Source organism: Coregonus clupeaformis, unplaced genomic scaffold, assembly GCF_020615455.1.
Source record: "Coregonus clupeaformis isolate EN_2021a unplaced genomic scaffold, ASM2061545v1 scaf0037, whole genome shotgun sequence".
NCBI lineage: Eukaryota > Metazoa > Chordata > Actinopteri > Salmoniformes > Salmonidae > Coregonus > Coregonus clupeaformis.
The window spans coordinates 409,732-427,595 of record NW_025533492.1 but is presented as its reverse complement, the minus strand read 5'-3'; the positions used below and the strand labels follow the sequence as shown (position 1 = coordinate 427,595).

The window sequence follows — 17,864 nt, the reverse complement described above, 5'->3', positions numbered from 1 at the left end:
CTCTAACCCTGGCAATTAGAATGGTGAAATCAAGCTTTATTTATACAGCACATTTCAGACATGGAATGGAACATAATGTGCTTCAATGGGTACACTCAATGGTTGCCTGGTTTTGTGATGCAATCATTTCCATGGTAATGTACACTGAACAAAAATATAAAAGCAACATGCAACAATTTCAAAGATTTTACAGAGTTACAGTTCATATAAGGAAATCATTTAAATAAATTCATTTGGCCCTAATCTATGGATTTGACTGGGAATACAGATATGCATCTGTTGGTCACAGAAATCCTTTTTTTTTTTTAAGTAGGGGCGTGGATCAGAAAACCAGTCAGTATCTGGTGTGACCACCATTTGCCTCATGCAGTACGACACATCTCCTTCACATAGTTGATCAGGCTGTTGATTGTGGCCTGTGGAATGTTGTCCCACTCCTCTTCAATTGCTGTGCGAAGTTGCTGAATATTGGCAGGAACTGGAACACGCTGTCGTACACATCGATCCAGAGCATCCCAAACATGCTCAATTGGTGATATGTCTGGTGGACATTCCTGCAGTCAACATGCCAAGTGCACATTCCCTCAACTTGAGATATCTGTGGAATTGTGTTGTGTGACCAAACTGCACATTTTAGAGGCCTTTTGTCCCCTGCACAAGGTGCACCTGTGTAATGATCATGCTGTTTAATCAGCTTCTTGATATGCCACACCTTTCAGGTGGATGGATTATCTTGGCAAAGGAGAAATGCTCACTAACAGGGATGTAAACACATTTGTGCACAACATTTGAGAGAAATAAGCGTTTTGTGTGTATTGAACATTTCTGCGATCTTTTATTTCAGCTCATGAAACATGGGACCTTTACATGTTGCGTTTTATATTTGTTCAGTATAGAATGTTGATTCGAATCATGTTAACTGATGTGGCTCATGCAATTTAAATGTATTTTTTTGTAATGTCAGGTGAACTGAATCAACCAATCACAGCACAGATTGATGAGTACACTTCCTGCTTTTTACTTCCTGCTTTGCTCCTATGGGTACACTCACAAGGGCCTCAGTCCACCCATTATGCCATCATTGACTTGAATGGGGACGCCCGTTCTCTCCTCCCTCTATGGCAGCACATGCAGTCCGGAGCGAAGGAGAGGAGAAAATGTTCCTTATTATTATTATTATTATTATTATTATTATTATTATTATTATTCAAGTTATTACGGAGACCGTGGCCATTTGGCTGGCCAATCCAAAATTCCATGACCGTCACAACCCTAATCAGTGTTTATTGTGCCTTTTTTTAAACTGTGAAGCTTGACACAAAGAAAAACCTTAAATGTCCTCAGGGGACCAACCATCTGATTGATACTGGAAACTAGGCATTCTCACTGACGCTGCCAAACACCTATCAGTGCGTCTGAACGAATGACTAGCAGTCATATGCTAATTCAAGCCTCACTTCACCAGTAATAATGTGCATATTGAATCCTCACCTCTCTCTCTCTCTCTCTCTCTAGTCTATGCTGACCTCTGGAAGACTGGGATGTTTGAGAGGATGAGTCTTCAGACAGACGAGGATGAGCACAGCATTGAAATGCACCTGCCTTACACTGCTAAAGCCATGGAGAGGTAAGACAGAGGAACACACTTCAGTCTGTCAGGGTTGCCTGCTTCATTCATCACAAAGCCATCCATCAGTGGAGTGTACAGTAATTCATAGACTCTAGGCCTGTCTGCCTGGTGATGGGAGCCAGCAGGGAATTCATGACAAATGGAGGAGAGCTGTGGGTCATTAATGACTGGTTTGCCTTTACAGTTTGTGAAGTTCTCTCTCCCCCCAGCCCCAGGATGGTTTGCGTCATTGCTATAGTTAATGATTGGTTGTTTAATAATGATTGGTTGTTTACTGTGTCGGACCCCAGTCAGAGTAGCTGTTGCCATTTGGCGTCGGCTAATGGAGATCCTAATAAATCTAAAATCGAATCGAAGTAAAGCCTGCATGCTAATGAATGGACCCACTCAATAAACACAAACCTTTTATCAGGTTGGTTTAATAAACACACACCTTTTATCAGGTTGGTTTAATAAACACACACCTTTTATCAGGTTGGTTTAATAAACACACACCTTTTATCAGGTTGGTTTAATAAACACACACCTTTATCAGGTTGGTTTAATAAACACACACCTTTTTATCAGGTTGGGGTTTAATAAACACACACCTTTATCAGGTTGGTTTAATAAACACACACCTTTATCAGGTTGGTTTAAGAAACACACACCTTTTATCAGGTTGGTTTAATAAACACACACCTTTTATCAGGTTGGTTTAATAAACACACACCTTTTTATCAGGTTGGTTTAATAAACACACACCTTTTATCAGGTTGGTTTAATAAACACACACCTTTTATCAGGTTGGTTTAATAAACACACACCTTTTATCAGGTTGGTTTAATAAACACACACCTTTTATCAGGTTGGGGTTTAATAAACACACACCTTTTATCAGGTTGGTTTAATAAACACACACCTTTTTATCAGGTTGGTTTAATAAACACACACCTTTTATCAGGTTGGTTTAATAAACACACACCTTTATCAGGTTGGGGTTTAATAAACACACACCTTTATCAGGTTGGGGTTTAATAAACACACACCTTTATCAGGTTGGGGTTTAATAAACACACACCTTTTATCAGGTTGGTTTAATAAACACACACCTTTTATCAGGTTGGTTTAATAAACACACACCTTTTATCAGGTTGGGGTTTAATAAACACACACCTTTTATCAGGTTGGGGTTTAATAAACACACACCTTTTATCAGGTTGGGGTTTAATAAACACACACCTTTATCAGGTTGGGGTTTAATAAACACACACCTTTTATCAGGTTGGGGTTTAATAAACACACACCTTTTATCAGGTTGGGGTTTAATAAACACACACCTTTTATCAGGTTGGGGTTTAATAAACACACACCTTTTATCAGGTTGGGGTTTAATAAACACACACCTTTTATCAGGTTGGGGTTTAATAAACACACACCTTTTATCAGGTTGGTTTAATAAACACACACCTTTTATCAGGTTGGTTTAATAAACACACACCTTTTATCAGGTTGGTTTAATAAACACACACCTTTTATCAGGTTGGTTTAATAAACACACACCTTTTATCAGGTTGGTTTAATAAACACACACCTTTTATCAGGTTGGTTTAATAAACACACACCTTTTATCAGGTTGGGGTTTAATAAACACACACCTTTTATCAGGTTGGGGTTTAATAAACACACACCTTTTATCAGGTTGGGGTTTAATAAACACACACCTTTTATCAGGTTGGGGGTTTAATAAACACACACCTTTATCAGGTTGGGGTTTAATAAACACACACCTTTTATCAGGTTGGGGTTTAATAAACACACACCTTTTATCAGGTTGGGGTTTAATAAACACACACCTTTTATCAGGTTGGGGTTTAATAAACACACACCTTTTATCAGGTTGGGGTTTAATAAACACACACCTTTATCAGGTTGGGGTTTAATAAACACACACCTTTTATCAGGTTGGGGTTTAATAAACACACACCTTTTATCAGGTTGGGGTTTAATAAACACACACCTTTTATCAGGTTGGGGTTTAAGAAACACACACCTTTTATCAGGTTGGGGTTTAAGAAACACACCTTTTATCAGGTTGGGGTTTAAGAAACACACACCTTTTATCAGGTTGGGGTTTAAGAAACACACACCTTTTATCAGGTTGGGGTTTAAGAAACACACACAAACTTTTTATCAGGTTGGGGTTTAAGAAACACACACCTTTTATCAGGTTGGGGTTTAAGAAACACACCTTTTATCAGGTTGGGGTTTAAGAAACACACACCTTTTATCAGGTTGGGGTTTAAGAAACACACACCTTTTATCAGGTTGGGGTTTAAGAAACACACACAAACTTTTTATCAGGTTGGGGTTTAAGAAACACACACCTTTTATCAGGTTGGGGTTTAAGAAACACACACAAACTTTTTATCAGGTTGGTTTAATAAACACACACCTTTTATCAGGTTGGTTTAATAAACACACACAAACTTTATATCAGGTTGGTTTAATAAACACACACCTTTTATTAGGTTGGTTTAATAAACACAAACCTTTTATTAGGTTGGTTTACAAGTGTTCAGTCCCTGTAATGGCTTCTACCATCTTGGTCAGGTAACTGTCTCCCTCTCCTACTACAGTCATAAAGATGAGCTCAGCATTGTCCCAGTGCTGGTGGGAGCCCTCAGTGAGTCTAAAGAACAGGACTATGGGAAACTGCTCAGCAGGTATCTGGCTGATCCCTCCAACTTGTTCATCATCTCCTCTGACTTCTGCCACTGGGGTACGTACTGGGAAGGACTGGTAGGGATCAATATTATAACCTGTTCACGCTACTGAGTTGAGCTAGTCTGGTTATACATCCGTCCACCGTAGTTGCTGGAACCGTGCTGGAAAGACCATGTGAAAAGAAAAGCCAGCACAGTTTTGTTCTGGACTATTGTGTGAAAGGGGTTGTAAATATAGAACCAGTGGTTCAGTGTCCTTGACAAACCTCTCCTTCAGGGTTGGTCTGACTTCATCCTTTTCCTGTCACACACCCCAAAAAATATCAATGTTTTTTTTATTTTTTTTAGCCTCAGTATAGGCCATAAATAATTGTTATTTGCATGACTTAAAGTGTGATGGTGCATCGCAAACACAACCAGCCGGTTGAGTTGCCCAATTAGGGTAAACTCATTTTGTATTCTAATTTTCATAGATTTTTATTTTTTTTATCATCAAAAAAATTATACATTAATAAATGTTGTGCTTCAGTTGCTTATAATGGAAGATGGGCCTAGTTAAATGATGAGTGAGAAAATTACAAACAAATGTCATACTTCCAAGACATGTAACCTCTCACCATTACAATAACAACAGAGGTTAGCATTGTTGGGGGATATGATATTTGTGCATCTAACTTTCTCGCTCATTATTATTATTATTATTCACGATTCATTCAGGATTATCCGTAACCATGGTAGCATCACATTAATGTAGAAGTGTTTAGAAACGTATTCTATTCTTATTTACAATAAAAGTGACAATATATTATTTACCGTTCATTTCTATTGGGCACAAAATAATCTGCAACACAACCAAAACAAACCGCAAATGCATCCAACAAATTTGTAGAGTCACAGGACTATGTACAAAAAGTGCTGTAATTTCTAAACGGTTCACCCGATATGGATGAAAATACCCTCTCATTAAAGCTAACAGTCTGCACTTTAACCTGTATCATTTCAAATCCAAAGTGCTCGACTACAGAGCCAAAACAACACATGTCACTGTCCCAATACTTTTGGTGCTCACTGTATATGTAAATGAATGCATTTACAGTTTATATGCTTAGCACAAGTAAAATTACATGTATTGAATAATAATATTGTGAAAGATATTGAAGATAACAGGCAGACAGGAAATACTAATATGGATATGACAGATAAAACAATCCCATAACAATATTTATCCTTTGTCCATAATAGCTAGCTTTGACTAAATATAATTCCTTTAATGGGCAACTCAACCACCTGGTAGAGTATATTTTTCAAGGGTTCCTAAAATTATAAAACGACATTAGTAATTGCTGTTTTAGAGGTCAACATTTAACAACCTTGTAATTTCCCATTTTATACACAATTAGTAATGTAAATGTATGATTAAGGGTTAATATCTTTCCCTCCTCCCCACAGGCCAACGGTTCCGCTACACCTACTATGATGAGGCTCAAGGAGAGATCCACAGATCCATTGAACACCTTGATAAAATGGTTAACAACACATTCTGATATTCACTTCTTTTTAGGCAGGAACATGGCATGAAAGATGTCCATAATGTCGATACACACCATCATATACATATTTATATTCGGGATTATGACATTGCTTGTTCTAATATTTCTTAATTCCGTTCTCTTTATTTTTTGGGATTTGCGTATATTGTTAGATACTACTGCACTGTTGAAGCTAGGAACATAAGCATTTAGTTAGATACTACTGCACTGTTGAAGCTAGGAACATAAGCATTTAGTTATATGCTACTGTACTGTTGAAGCTAGGAACATAAGCATTTAGTTAGATGCTACTGTACTGTTGAAGCTAGGAACATAAGCATTTAGTTATATGCTACTGTACTGTTGAAGCTAGGAACATAAGCATTTAGTTAGATACTACTGCACTGTTGAAGCTAGGAACATAAGCATTTAGTTAGACTACTGCACTGTTGAAGCTAGGAACATAAGCATTTAGTTAGATATTACTGCACTGTTGAAGCTAGGAACATAAGCATTTAGTTAGAGACTACTGCACTGTTGAAGCTAGGAACATAAGCATTTAGTTAGAGACTACTGCACTGTTGAAGCTAGGAACATAAGCATTTAGTTAGATACTACTGCACTGTTGAAGCTAGGAACATAAGCATTTAGTTATATGCTACTGCACTGTTGAAGCTAGGAACATAAGCATTTAGTTATATACTACTGCACTGTTGAAGCTAGGAACATAAGCATTTAGTTATATACTACTGCACTGTTGAAGCTAGGAACATAAGCATTTAGTTATATGCTACTGTACTGTTGAAGCTAGGAACATAAGCATTTAGTTATATGCTACTGTACTGTTGAAGCTAGGAACATAAGCATTTAGTTAGATACTACTGCACTGTTGAAGCTAGGAACATAAGCATTTAGTTAGAGACTACTGCACTGTTGAAGCTAGGAACATAAGCATTTAGTTAGATACTACTGCACTGTTGAAGCTAGGAACATAAGCATTTAGTTAGATACTACTGCACTGTTGAAGCTAGGAACATAAGCATTTAGTTATATGCTACTGTACTGTTGAAGCTAGGAACATAAGCATTTAGTTAGATACTACTGCACTGTTGAAGCTAGGAACATAAGCATTTAGTTAGAGACTACTGCACTGTTGAAGCTAGGAACATAAGCATTTAGTTAGAGACTACTGCACTGTTGAAGCTAGGAACATAAGCATTTAGTTAGATACTACTGCACTGTTGAAGCTAGGAACATAAGCATTTAGTTAGATACTACTGCACTGTTGAAGCTAGGAACATAAGCATTTAGTTAGAGACTACTGCACTGTTGAAGCTAGGAACATAAGCATTTAGTTAGATACTACTGCACTGTTGAAGCTAGGAACATAAGCATTTAGTTATATGCTACTGTACTGTTGAAGCTAGGAACATAAGCATTTAGTTAGATACTACTGCACTGTTGAAGCTAGGAACATAAGCATTTAGTTATATGCTACTGTACTGTTGAAGCTAGGAACATAAGCATTTAGTTAGATACTACTGCACTGTTGAAGCTAGGAACATAAGCATTTAGTTATATGCTACTGCACTGTTGAAGCTAGGAACATAAGCATTTAGTTAGATACTACTGCACTGTTGAAGCTAGGAACATAAGCATTTAGTTAGATACTACTGCACTGTTGAAGCTAGGAACATAAGCATTTAGTTATATGCTACTGCACTGTTGAAGCTAGGAACATAAGCATTTAGTTAGATACTACTGCACTGTTGAAGCTAGGAACATAAGCATTTAGTTAGATACTACTGCACTGTTGAAGCTAGGAACATAAGCATTTAGTTATATGCTACTGCACTGTTGAAGCTAGGAACATAAGCATTTAGTTAGATACTACTGCACTGTTGAAGCTAGGAACATAAGCATTTAGTTAGATGCTACTGCACTGTTGAAGCTAGGAACATAAGCATTTAGTTAGATACTACTGCACTGTTGAAGCTAGGAACATAAGCATTTAGTTATATACTACTGCACTGTTGAAGCTAGGAACATAAGCATTTAGTTAGATACTACTGCACTGTTGAAGCTAGGAACATAAGCATTTAGTTATATACTACTGCACTGTTGAAGCTAGGAACATAAGCATTTAGTTATATACTACTGCACTGTTGAAGCTAGGAACATAAGCATTTCGCTACACCTGCAATAACATCTGCAAAATACACTACGTGACCAAAAGTATGTGGACACCTGCTCGTCTAACATCTCGTTCCAAAATCATGGGCATTAATATGGAGTTGGTTCCCCCTTTGCTGCTATAACAGCCTCCACTCTTCTGGGAAGGCTTTCCACTAAATGTTGGAACATTGCTGCGGGGACTTGCTTCCATTCAGCCACGAGCATTAGTGAGGTTGGGCATTGATGTTGGGCAATTAGGCCTGGCTCGCAGTCGGCGTTCCAATTCATCCCAAAGGTGTTCGATGGGGTTGAGGTCAGGGCTCTGTGCAGGCCAGTCAAATTCTTCCACACCAATCTCGACAAACCATTTCTGTATGTAACTCGCTTTGTGCCCTGGGGCATTGTCATGCTGAAACAGGAAAGGGCCTTCCCCAAACTGTTGCCACAAAGTTGGAAGCACAGAATCCTCTAGAACGTTATTGTATGTTGTAGTGTTATGATTTCCCTTCACTGGAACTAAGGGAACAGCCCCAGGCCATTATTCCTCCTCCACCAAAGTTTACAGTTGGCACTATGCATTCGGGCAGGTAGCATTCACCTGGCATCTGCCAAACCCAGATTTGTCCGTCGGACTGCCAGATGGTGAAGCGTGACTCATCACTCCAGAGAACGCATTTCCACTGCTCCAGAGTCCAATGGCGGCGAGCTTTACACCACTCCAGACGACGCTTGGCGTTGCGCATGGTGATCTTAGGCTTGTGTGCGGCTGCTCGGCCATGGAAACCCATTTCATAAAGCTCCCGATGAACAGTTATTGTGCTGATATTGCTTCCAGAGGCAGTTTGGAACTCGTAGTGAGTGTTACACGCTACGCGCCTCAGCACTCTGCGGTCCTGTTATGTGTGGTCTACCACTTCGCGGCTGAGCCGTTGTTGCTCCTAGGCGTTTCCACTTCACAATAACAGCATTTACAGTTGACCGGGGCAGCTCTAGCAGGGCAGAAATAGCCGAATCCACTAATTTGAAGGGGTGTCCACATACTTTTGTGTGTGTGTATGTATATATATATATATATATATATATATATATATATATATATATATATATATATATATATATATATATATATATGGTGTATGCGAACAATACCATTTTATTTGAAGACCACCACCCACCCCCATATCTCTCCATTGATATGGTTGAGAAATCACCATCTCTGTCTTGTCTCTCCAGGGTTAGGGTGATATAGCTAACTGTTAGGTGTATCAGACTGGGTTCTGAACCCCTCTGTCTTCTCTCTCCAGGGTTAGGGTGATATAGCTAACTGTTAGGTGTATCAGACTGGGTTCTGAACCCCTCTGTCTTGTCTCTCCAGGGTTAGGGTGATATAGCTAACTGTTAGGTGGAACAGACTGGGTTCTGAACCCCTCTGTCTTGTCTCTCCAGGGTTAGGGTGATATAGCTAACTGTTAGGTGTATCAGACTGGGTTCTGAACCCCTCTGTCTTGTCTCTGCAGGGTTAGGGTTAGATAGCTAACTGTTAGGTGTATCAGGCTGGGTTCTGAACCACTCTGTCTTGTCTCTCCAGGGTTAGGGTTAGATAGCTAACTGTTAGGTGTATCAGACTGGGTTCTGAACCTCTCTGTCTTGTCTCTCCAGGGTTAGGGTGATATAGCTAACTGTTAGATGTATCAGACTGGGTTCTGAACCCCTCTGTCTTGTCTCTCCAGGGTTAGGGTGATATAGCTAACTGTTAGGTGTATCAGACTGGGTTCTGAACCCCTCTGTCTTGTCTCTCCAGGGTTAGGGTGATATAGCTAACTGTTAGGTGTATCAGACTGGGTTCTGAACCCCTCTGTCTTCTCTCTCCAGGGTTAGGGTGATATAGCTAACTGTTAGGTGTATCAGACTGGGTTCTGAACCCCTCTGTCTTGTCTCTCCAGGGTTAGGGTGATATAGCTAACTGTTAGGTGTATCAGACTGGGTTCTGAACCCCTCTGTCTTGTCTCTCCAGGGTTAGGGTGATATAGCTAACTGTTAGGTGTATCAGACTGGGTTCTGAACCCCTCTGTCTTGTCTCTCCAGGGTTAGGGTGATATAGCTAACTGTTAGGTGTATCAGACTGGGTTCTGAACCCCTCTGTCTTCTCTCTCTCCAGGGTTAGGGTGATATAGCTAACTGTTAGGTGTATCAGACTGGGTTCTGAACCCCTCTGTCTTGTCTCTCCAGGGTTAGGGTGATATAGCTAACTGTTAGGTGTATCAGACTGGGTTCTGGAACCCCTCTGTCTTGTCTCTCCAGGGTTAGGGTGATATAGCTAACTGTTAGGTGTATCAGACTGGGTTCTGAACCCCTCTGTCTTGTCTCTCCAGGGTTAGGGGTGATATAGCTAACTGTTAGGTGTATCAGACTGGGTTCTGAACCCCTCTGTCTTGTCTCTGCAGGGTTAGGGTGATATAGCTAACTGTTAGGTGTATCAGACTGGGTTCTGAACCCCTCTGTCTTGTCTCTCCAGGGTTAGGGTGATATAGCTAACTGTTAGGTGTATCAGACTGGGTTCTGAACCCCTCTGTCTTGTCTCTCCAGGGTTAGGGTGATATAGCTAACTGTTAGGTGTATCAGACTGGGTTCTGAACCCCTCTGTCTTCTCTCTCCAGGGTTAGGGTGATATAGCTAACTGTTAGGTGTATCAGACTGGGTTCTGAACCCCCTCTGTCTTCTCTCCAGGGTTAGGGTGATATAGCTAACTGTTAGGTGTATCAGACTGGGTTCTGAACCCCTCTGTCTTGTCTCTCCAGGGTTAGGGTGATATAGCTAACTGTTAGGTGTATCAGACTGGGTTCTGAACCCCTCTGTCTTCTCTCCAGGGTTAGGGTGATATAGCTAACTGTTAGGTGTCAGACTGGGTTCTGAACCCCTCTGTCTTGTCTCTCCAGGGTTAGGGTGATATAGCTAACTGTTAGGTGTATCAGACTGGGTTCTGAACCCCTCTGTCTTGTCTCTCCAGGGTTAGGGTGATATAGCTAACTGTTAGGTGTATCAGACTGGGTTCTGAACCCCTCTGTCTTGTCTATCCAGGGTTAGGGTGATATAGCTAACTGTTAGGTGTATCAGACTGGGTTCTGAACCCCTCTGTATTGTCTCTCCAGGGTTAGGGGTGATATAGCTAACTGTTAGGTGTATCAGACTGGGTTCTGAACCCCTCTGTCTTGTCTCTCCAGGGTTAGGGTGATATAGCTAACTGTTAGGTGTATCAGACTGGGTTCTGAACCCCTCTGTCTTGTCTCTCCAGGGTTAGGGTGATATAGCTAACTGTTAGGTGTCAGACTGGGTTCTGAACCCCTCTGTCTTGTCTCTCCAGGGTTAGGGTGATATAGCTAACTGTTAGGTGTATCAGACTGGGTTCTGAACCCCTCTGTCTTCTCTCCAGGGTTAGGGTGATATAGCTAACTGTTAGGTGTATCAGACTGGGTTCTGAACCCCTCTGTCTTGTCTCTCCAGGGTTAGGGTGATATAGCTAACTGTTAGGTGTATCAGACTGGGTTCTGAACCCCTCTGTCTTGTCTCTGCAGGGTTAGGGTGATATAGCTAACTGTTAGGTGTATCAGACTGGGTTCTGAACCCCTCTGTCTTCTCTCCAGGGTTAGGGTGATATAGCTAACTGTTAGGTGTCAGACTGGGTTCTGAACCCCTCTGTCTTGTCTCTCCAGGGTTAGGGTGATATAGCTAACTGTTAGGTGTATCAGACTGGGTTCTGAACCCCTCTGTCTTGTCTCTCCAGGGTTAGGGTGATATAGCTAACTGTTAGGTGTATCAGACTGGGTTCTGAACCCCTCTGTCTTGTCTCTCCAGGGTTAGGGTGATATAGCTAACTGTTAGGTGTATCAGACTGGGTTCTGAACCCCTCTGTCTTGTCTCTCCAGGGTTAGGGTGATATAGCTAACTGTTAGGTGTATCAGACTGGGTTCTGAACCCCTCTGTCTTGTCTCTCCAGGGTTAGGGTTAGATAGCTAACTGTTAGGTGTATCAGACTGGGTTCTGAACCCCTCTGTCTTGTCTCTCCAGGGTTAGGGTGATATAGCTAACTGTTAGGTGTATCAGACTGGGTTCTGAACCCCTCTGTCTTGTCTCTCCAGGGTTAGGGTGATATAGCTAACTGTTAGGTGTATCAGACTGGGTTCTGAACCCCTCTGTCTTGTCTCTCCAGGGTTAGGGTGATATAGCTAACTGTTAGGTGTATCAGACTGGGTTCTGAACCCCTCTGTCTTGTCTCTCCAGGGTTAGGGTGATATAGCTAACTGTTAGGTGTATCAGACTGGGTTCTGAACCCCTCTGTCTTGTCTCTCCAGGGTTAGGGTATCACACTGGCTTCCTGTTAAGGCAAGGGCTGATTTCAAGGTTTTACTGTTAACCTATAAAAGCGTTACATGGGCTTGCTCCTACCTATCTTTCCGAGTTGGTCCTGCCGTACATACCAATACGTACGCTACGGTCACAAGACGTAGGCCTCCTAATTGTCCCTAGAATTTCTAAGCAAACAGCGGGAGGCAGGGCTTTCTCCTATAGATCTCCATTTTTATGGAACAGTCTGCCTACCCATGTGAGAGACGCCAGACTCGGTCTCAACCTTTAAGTCTTTACTGAAGACTTATCTCTTCAGTAGGTCATATGATTGAGTGTAGTCTGGCCCAGGAGTGTGAAGGTGAACGGAAAGGCTGGAGCAACGAACAGCCCTTGCTGTCTCTGCCGGGCCGGTTCCCCTCTCCACTGGGGTTCTCTGCCTCTAACCCTGTTGCAGGGGCTGAGTCACTGGCTTGCTGGTGCTCTTTCATGCCGTCCCCTGGGAGGGGTGCGTCACTTGAGTGGGTTGAGTTACTGACGTGATCTTCCTGTTCGTTGGCGCCCCCCCTTGGTTTGTGCTGTGGTGGAGACCTCTGTGGGCTATACTCGGCCTTGTCTCAGGATTGTAAGTTGGTGGTTGGGGATATCCCTCTAGTGGTGCGGGGGCTGTGCTTTGGCGGAGTGGGTGGGGTTATATCCTTCCTGTTTGGCCCTGTCCGGGGTTTCTTCGGATGGGGCCACAGTGTCTCCGGACCGCTCCTGTCTCAGCCTCCAGTATTTATGCTGCAGTAGTTTATGTGTCGGGGGCTGGGGTTAGTTGGTTATACCTGGAGTACTTCTCCTGTCTTATCCAGTGTCCTGTGTGAATTTAAGTATGCTCTCTCTAATTCTCTCGTTCTCTCTTTCTCTCTGAGAACCTGAGCCCTAGGACCATACGTCAGGACTACCGGGCATGATGACACCTTGCTGTCCCCAGTCCGCCTGGCCTTGCTGCTATTCCAGTTTAAACTGTTCTGCCTGCGGTTATGGAACCCCTACCTGTCCCAGACCTGCTGTTTTAAACTCTAATGATCGGCTATGAAAAGCCAACTGAGATTTATTCCTGATTATTATTTGACCATGCTTGTCACTTATGAACATTTTTGAACATCTTGGCATGGTTCTGTTATAACCTCCACCCGGGCACAGCCAGAAGAGGACTGGCCACCCCTCATAGCCTGGTTCCTCTCTAGGTTTCTTCCTAGGTTTTGCCTTTCTAGGAGTTTTTCCTAGCCACCGTGCTTCTACACCTGCATTACTAGCTGTTTGGGGTTTTAGGCTGGGTTTCTGTACAGCACTTCGAGATATTAGCTGATGTAAGAAGGGCTATATAAAATAAAATTGATTGATTGATTGATTAGGGTGATATAGCTAACTGTTAGGTGTATCAGACTGGGTTCTGAACCCCTCTGTCTTGTCTCTCCAGGGTTAGGGTTAGATAGCTAACTGTTAGGTGTATCAGACTGGGTTCTGAACCCCTCTGTCTTGTCTCTCCAGGGTTAGGGTGATATAGCTAACTGTTAGGTGTATCAGACTGGGTTCTGAACCCCTCTGTCTTGTCTCTCCAGGGTTAGGGTGATATAGCTAACTGTTAGGTGTATCAGACTGGGTTCTGAACCCCTCTGTCTTCTCTCCAGGGTTAGGGTGATATAGCTAACTGTTAGGTGTATCAGACTGGGTTCTGAACCCCTCTGTCTTGTCTCTCCAGGGTTAGGGTTAGATAGCTAACTGTTAGGTGTATCAGACTGGGTTCTGAACCCCTCTGTCTTGTCTCTCCAGGGTTAGGGTGATATAGCTAACTGTTAGGTGTATCAGACTGGGTTCTGAACCCCTCTGTCTTGTCTCTCCAGGGTTAGGGTGATATAGCTAACTGTTAGGTGTATCAGACTGGGTTCTGAACCCCTCTGTCTTGTCTCTCCAGGGTTAGGGTGATATAGCTAACTGTTAGGTGTATCAGACTGGGTTCTGAACCCCTCTGTCTTGTCTCTCCAGGGTTAGGGTGATATAGCTAACTGTTAGGTGTATCAGACTGGGTTCTGAACCCCTCTGTCTTGTCTCTCCAGGGTTAGGGTGATATAGCTAACTGTTAGGTGTATCAGACTGGGTTCTGAACCCCTCTGTCTTGTCTCTCCAGGGTTAGGGTGATATAGCTAACTGTTAGGTGTATCAGACTGGGTTCTGAACCCCTCTGTCTTGTCTCTCCAGGGTTAGGGTGATATAGCTAACTGTTAGGTGTATCAGACTGGGTTCTGAACCCCTCTGTCTTGTCTCTCCAGGGTTAGGGTGATATAGCTAACTGTTAGGTGTATCAGACTGGGTTCTGAACCCCTCTGTCTTGTCTCTCCAGGGTTAGGGTGATATAGCTAACTGTTAGGTGTATCAGACTGGGTTCTGAACCCCTCTGTCTTGTCTCTCCAGGGTTAGGGTGATATAGCTAACTGTTAGGTGTATCAGACTGGGTTCTGAACCCCTCTGTCTTGTCTCTCCAGGGTTAGGGTTAGATAGCTAACTGTTAGGTGTATCAGACTGGGTTCTGAACCCCTCTGTCTTGTCTCTCCAGGGTTAGGGTGATATAGCTAACTGTTAGGTGTATCAGACTGGGTTCTGAACCCCTCTGTCTTGTCTCTCCAGGGTTAGGGTGATATAGCTAACTGTTAGGTGTATCAGACTGGGTTCTGAACCCCTCTGTCTTGTCTCTCCAGGGTTAGGGTGATATAGCTAACTGTTAGGTGTATCAGACTGGGTTCTGAACCCCTCTGTCTTGTCTCTCCAGGGTTAGGGTGATATAGCTAACTGTTAGGTGTATCAGACTGGGTTCTGAACCCCTCTGTCTTGTCTCTCCAGGGTTAGGGTGATATAGCTAACTGTTAGGTGTATCAGACTGGGTTCCTGAACCCCTCTGTCTTGTCTCTCCAGGGTTAGGGTGATATAGCTAACTGTTAGGTGTATCAGACTGGGTTCTGAACCCCTCTGTCTTGTCTCTCCAGGGTTAGGGTGATATAGCTAACTGTTAGGTGTATCAGACTGGGTTCTGAACCCCTCTGTCTTGTCTCTCCAGGGTTAGGGTGATATAGCTAACTGTTAGGTGTATCAGACTGGGTTCTGAACCCCTCTGTCTTGTCTCTCCAGGGTTAGGGTGATATAGCTAACTGTTAGGTGTATCAGACTGGGTTCTGAACCCCTCTGTCTTGTCTCTCCAGGGTTAGGGTTATATAGCTAACTGTTAGGTGTATCAGACTGGGTTCTGAACCCCTCTGTCTTGTCTCTCCAGGGTTAGGGTGATATAGCTAACTGTTAGGTGTATCAGACTGGGTTCTGAACCCCTCTGTCTTGTCTCTCCAGGGTTAGGGTGATATAGCTAACTGTTAGGTGTATCAGACTGGGTTCTGAACCCTCTGTCTTGTCTCTCCAGGGTTAGGGTGAGATAGCTAACTGTTAGGTGTATCAGACTGGGTCCTGAACCCCTCTGTCTTGTCTCTCCAGGGTTAGGGTGATATAGCTAACTGTTAGGTGTATCAGACTGGGTTCTGAACCCCTCTGTCTTGTCTCTCCAGGGTTAGGGTGATATAGCTAACTGTTAGGTGTATCAGACTGGGTTCTGAACCCCTCTGTCTTGTCTCTCCAGGGTTAGGGTGATATAGCTAACTGTTAGGTGTATCAGACTGGGTTCTGAACCCCTCTGTCTTGTCTCTCCAGGGTTAGGGTGATATAGCTAACTGTTAGGTGTATCAGACTGGGTTCTGAACCCCTCTGTCTTGTCTCTCCAGGGTTAGGGGTGATATAGCTAACTGTTAGGTGTATCAGACTGGGTTCTGAACCCCCTCTGTCTTGTCTCTCCAGGGTTAGGGTGATATAGCTAACTGTTAGGTGTATCAGACTGGGTTCTGAACCCCTCTGTCTTGTCTCTCCAGGGTTAGGGGTGATATAGCTAACTGTTAGGTGTATCAGACTGGGTTCTGAACCCCTCTGTCTTGTCTCTCCAGGGTTAGGGTGATATAGCTAACTGTTAGGTGTATCAGACTGGGTTCCTGAACCCCTCTGTCTTGTCTCTCCAGGGTTAGGGTGATATAGCTAACTGTTAGGTGTATCAGACTGGGTTCTGAACCCCTCTGTCTTGTCTCTCCAGGGTTAGGGTGATATAGCTAACTGTTAGGTGTATCAGACTGGGTTCTGAACCCCTCTGTCTTGTCTCTCCAGGGTTAGGGTGATATAGCTAACTGTTAGGTGTATCAGACTGGGTTCTGAACCCCTCTGTCTTGTCTCTCCAGGGTTAGGGGTGATATAGCTAACTGTTAGGTGTATCAGACTGGGTTCTGAACCCCTCTGTCTTGTCTCTCCAGGGTTAGGGTGATATAGCTAACTGTTAGGTGTATCAGACTGGGTCCTGAACCCCTCTGTCTTGTCTCTCCAGGGTTAGGGTGATATAGCTAACTGTTAGGTGTATCAGACTGGGTTCTGAACCCCTCTGTCTTGTCTCTCCAGGGTTAGGGTGATATAGCTAACTGTTAGGTGTATCAGACTGGGTTCTGAACCCCTCTGTCTTGTCTCTCCAGGGTTAGGGTGATATAGCTAACTGTTAGGTGTATCAGACTGGGTTCTGAACCCCTCTGTCTTGTCTCTCCAGGGTTAGGGTGATATAGCTAACTGTTAGGTGTATCAGACTGGGTTCTGAACCCCTCTGTCTTGTCTCTCCAGGGTTAGGGTGATATAGCTAACTGTTAGGTGTATCAGACTGGGTTCTGAACCCCTCTGTCTTGTCTCTCCAGGGTTAGGGTGATATAGCTAACTGTTAGGTGTATCAGACTGGGTTCTGAACCCCTCTGTCTTGTCTCTCCAGGGTTAGGGTGATATAGCTAACTGTTAGGTGTATCAGACTGGGTTCTGAACCCCTCTGTCTTGTCTCTCCAGGGTTAGGGTGATATAGCTAACTGTTAGGTGTATCAGACTGGGTTCTGAACCCCTCTGTCTTGGCTCTCCAGGGTTAGGGTGATATAGCTAACTGTTAGGTGTATCAGACTGGGTTCTGAACCCCTCTGTCTTGTCTCTCCAGGGTTAGGGTGATATAGCTAACTGTTAGGTGTATCAGACTGGGTTCTGAACCCCTCTGTCTTGTCTCTCCAGGGTTAGGGGTGATATAGCTAACTGTTAGGTGTATCAGACTGGGTTCTGAACCCCTCTGTCTTGTCTCTCCAGGGTTAGGGTGATATAGCTAACTGTTAGGTGTATCAGACTGGGTTCTGAACCCCTCTGTCTTGTCTCTCCAGGGTTAGGGTGATATAGCTAACTGTTAGGTGTATCAGACTGGGTTCTGAACCCCTCTGTCTTGTCTCTCCAGGGTTAGGGTGATATAGCTAACTGTTAGGTGTATCAGACTGGGTTCTGAACCCCTCTGTCTTGTCTCTCCAGGGTTAGGGTGATATAGCTAACTGTTAGGTGTATCAGACT

At 43.2% G+C, this 17,864-nt stretch overlaps 1 protein-coding gene across 1 annotated transcript in view; it reads left to right on the top strand.

Annotated features, from left to right (window-relative positions):
* LOC121555769 (protein MEMO1) overlaps positions 1-17,864 on the top strand; it is a 60,835-nt gene that overhangs the window by 15,318 nt on the left and 27,653 nt on the right. Inside the window, exons 5-7 of the mRNA XM_045212654.1 lie at positions 1,516-1,627; positions 4,249-4,391; positions 5,785-5,861. Coding sequence (XP_045068589.1) covers positions 1,516-1,627; positions 4,249-4,391; positions 5,785-5,861 — 332 coding nt within the window. The remainder of the gene's footprint in view (positions 1-1,515; positions 1,628-4,248; positions 4,392-5,784; positions 5,862-17,864) is intronic.